This window comes from Habropoda laboriosa, unplaced genomic scaffold (genome assembly GCF_001263275.1).
Source record: "Habropoda laboriosa isolate 0110345459 unplaced genomic scaffold, ASM126327v1 scaffold486, whole genome shotgun sequence".
NCBI lineage: Eukaryota > Metazoa > Arthropoda > Insecta > Hymenoptera > Apidae > Habropoda > Habropoda laboriosa.
Genome location: NW_017100724.1, coordinates 910,527 through 913,497, shown reverse-complemented (window position 1 = coordinate 913,497; position 2,971 = coordinate 910,527). Strand labels below are relative to the sequence as shown.

The window sequence follows — 2,971 nt, the reverse complement described above, 5'->3', positions numbered from 1 at the left end:
ACAGAATTTTATAATTTTAATCAAAATACAATACCGCTAGATTCTATTTAAGTTGTAATCTAGATATACTAATAAAAATATAGAAAAGTTTAGGAAGCTTTAAATAAAAGATAATATTCTGTAATAATATTAAGTCAAATATAAATCAGTTTTTCTTATTTACGTTTTATCTCTACATTTACCACAACAAGTGTTAGTTTCTTTCTCTAATTCAGATTCTTTATGATTAGGAGTCCATGGTCCAAGACTAGCTGAAGCATAAAAATCCATAGGGTATGGCTTGTCAGTGTTAAAGTTTATCATTTTTAGAGCAACCGCTCCTTCATATGGTGTAAGAAATGGTTTTTCAAAAGCAGAACCCCAATCTATACTTAACCGTGGACATGCAATCTATAATATAAGAAGCATATAATATCTATCATGGATATGAATTACATAAGCAAAAATAAAATTTTAAAAGTAAAAAGTAACCTGTATAAAGGCATCAACACCTTTAAATAATTTAATCTTATCAGGAAATATTTCTGAGAGTAGTATAATAACATTTTCTTTTCCCAATAAATTAATTTTATTTTCTAAATTTTTCAAAACATTAAGGTTTCCTTGTCTTCCTAATGTACCAAGTATTAATCCAAATCTTCCAGTCTCTTTTGCTTGTTCAATTGCTGTTAATCTAGTTTTTAGCATTTGTTCATGATTATAAAATTCTTCAGTCAGTTTTTTCTCATACGGATCATATCGAAATGCTCGTAATTTTGGATTAGCAATCATTACTGCTTCTAAATGAAATCTACCATCTCCTACATAAATGATTACATCAGCACATCGAATTTGTGGTGCTGTACAACCTAAAATCTATATACAGTTATGAGTTTTTGTTATAATGTAAGAATTAAAATTTAATTTTGCACAGCAGAATTTCATTTGAATTTGTTTCACATTAACAAAATATATAAATGTAAATACCTCGCCAGGACTTAATGGTTTACTTTGTGGAGTAAATATTTCGTAACCATTTTTTCTCATTTCTATTGCAATTGCTTGTAAAGTACCAGCAAATTGTATAGTACTTGTAAGCCCAATTTTTGTTGTAACTGGTAGTGTAGCTTGTAAGCATTCAATGCAGTGCAAAGTATCAATTTTTATATTAACAAATACATAAAGCACTCTAATACCAATTGTTTGATCAATTGGTATTAAACAAGAATGTCCATAGTGAATTAAGAAATCTGCATCTAATGCTCTTGCAGTATAATCGTCTATACAACATGCCCCTATATCAATTGTATTAACTGATTTTTAGTTTACAATTGCAAATAGGAATAGCATATATAAAACATATATGTGTAATTATTTTCTTTATATAATATCTCAATTCCTCACCATAAGTAACATCTCCCATTATAACAGTTTCTGCACCTGTAAAATCTTCTACAATATCAGCTATAGTTGTAGCATACATTAAAAGTCCTTCAGGCATTTGTAATGCTACCCTTCTTGCTTTTGCTTCCTTAATTCTCCATACTGACTTGTGTATTTCAAAATTGTAGTTACATGGTAATGCAGCTATTGCTGCATTTAAATGTGGATCATTTAAGATTTCATCGGGAACTTTATTTATTTTAACTGGTGCTTTGAATACTTTACGAATTGGCTTAGCTTTAACTATCACAACAGAGTCACACCCTTCGCTCATAATTGCAATTTGTTCTAATAAGTTTATGAACATAATATTCATAATTTATAATTTTATTTCAATTATTACTAATTTTGATAAAAATTTGTGTAATCTATTCTAAAGACTTTATTTCTATACAAGTTCTAAAAATAAGCGAAGGTTAGAAACTGTCAGCTTTCGAAATTGAATAAATCCAGGTGTGACAATCGATAGTGATGCCCTCTATTACGATAGCAATATACAAATAAAAATATTTTTGCCAGTATAATTTCTTCAATAAACTACAATAGAAATTGCTTAACACACAAATGTAAACAATAATAGCTTTTATAGTTAATTATTATGAACATTAAATATCATTTAGTAGAATAATTTATTTTAGTAGAATAATTGTACTGTAAGTACAGTTATTGTAAAATTTAATATTCAATTCAAAGATGTTTCTCGTGTATTTTATAATAGAATCTTTTGTTATTTAATTATAATGATATTATTTTGATATAGTATAAAAAAAGTGTTTTGTAAGGTCCCACCGAGATTTGAACTCGGATCGCTGGATTCAAAGTCCAGAGTGCTAACCATTACACCATGGGACCGTTTGTACTAGTTTGTTTTATTATCATTATTTTCAGAAACAAATACCTATTTTTAATAACTATATACAGTATAAACATTTTTTTATAAAAACTATTTGTTATATTAACATAATTGAAGATTGTACATTATGTTACATGTGTAACTTTTAAAAGTAATTTTGAAACCAGAACATTTCGCACACAAAATATACAATTATTAATATTTAGTACTTTAAATTAACGATTTAAAATTTACAAAAAAAGATATATTTTGAATAGTATTTTCGAAGTTTAGAAAATTCTTCCTAATTATAGTTACCTTAATTGGAAAAATCTTTGTTTTTTCTTTTACATATATTGTAAGAATTTAAGTTGTTTAAATATAAACTTTTTATAGAAAGCAACAATAACGCAAAATAATAAAAAGGGAAAACATTTTATAATGTGTCTAATTATTTGAACTTTATCTTTATAATAAAACATTCCCAAATGAAACTTTGTATGAAGTTCCATTTAGGCTCAAATTGTAATTCCTAAAAATAAATATTTAAAGAAAAGAAGGTATTTCCCTAGAATTATTTTTTATTTATTCGATACTGTTAATTACGCATTTATTATTGTATTTGTATTATATAGACAAAATTGTAATGATTAAATTTAACCTTATAAATTGTAAGTTGAAAGATTGCTCTAAAATTACATTTATTTAAAATTCAAA

The 2,971-nt window shown here is 25.9% G+C and overlaps 1 protein-coding gene and 1 non-coding gene across 2 annotated transcripts; both read right to left on the bottom strand.

Annotated features, from left to right (window-relative positions):
- Positions 1–159: 159 nt before the first annotated feature.
- LOC108577058 (diphthamide biosynthesis protein 1) lies at positions 160–1,696 on the bottom strand. The gene is made up of 4 exons (XM_017940153.1): positions 1,384–1,696; positions 967–1,274; positions 472–855; positions 160–390 (listed from the first exon to the last, which is right to left on the bottom strand). The coding sequence occupies exons 1-4, from the start codon at positions 1,694–1,696 to the stop codon at positions 160–162; spliced, it is 1,236 nt and encodes a 411-aa protein (XP_017795642.1).
- A 506-nt stretch (positions 1,697–2,202) lies between these two features.
- On the bottom strand, positions 2,203–2,274 carry Trnaq-uug. The gene has a single exon. It is a non-coding gene; the product is annotated as a tRNA-Gln (tRNA).
- Between the last annotated feature and the right edge of the window lie 697 nt (positions 2,275–2,971).

Excerpts from the sequence above, each read along its gene's own strand:
- LOC108577058 (XM_017940153.1), bottom strand. The coding sequence starts at position 1,696 with ATGAGCGAAGGGTGTGACTCTGTTGTGATAGTTAAAGCTAAGCCAATT. Across the intron at positions 856-966 it reads AACCATTAAGTCCTGGCGAG|ATTTTAGGTTGTACAGCACC; the intron begins GTATTTACATTT and ends AACTGTATATAG. Across the intron at positions 391-471 it reads GTGTTGATGCCTTTATACAG|ATTGCATGTCCACGGTTAAG; the intron begins GTTACTTTTTAC and ends CTTATATTATAG.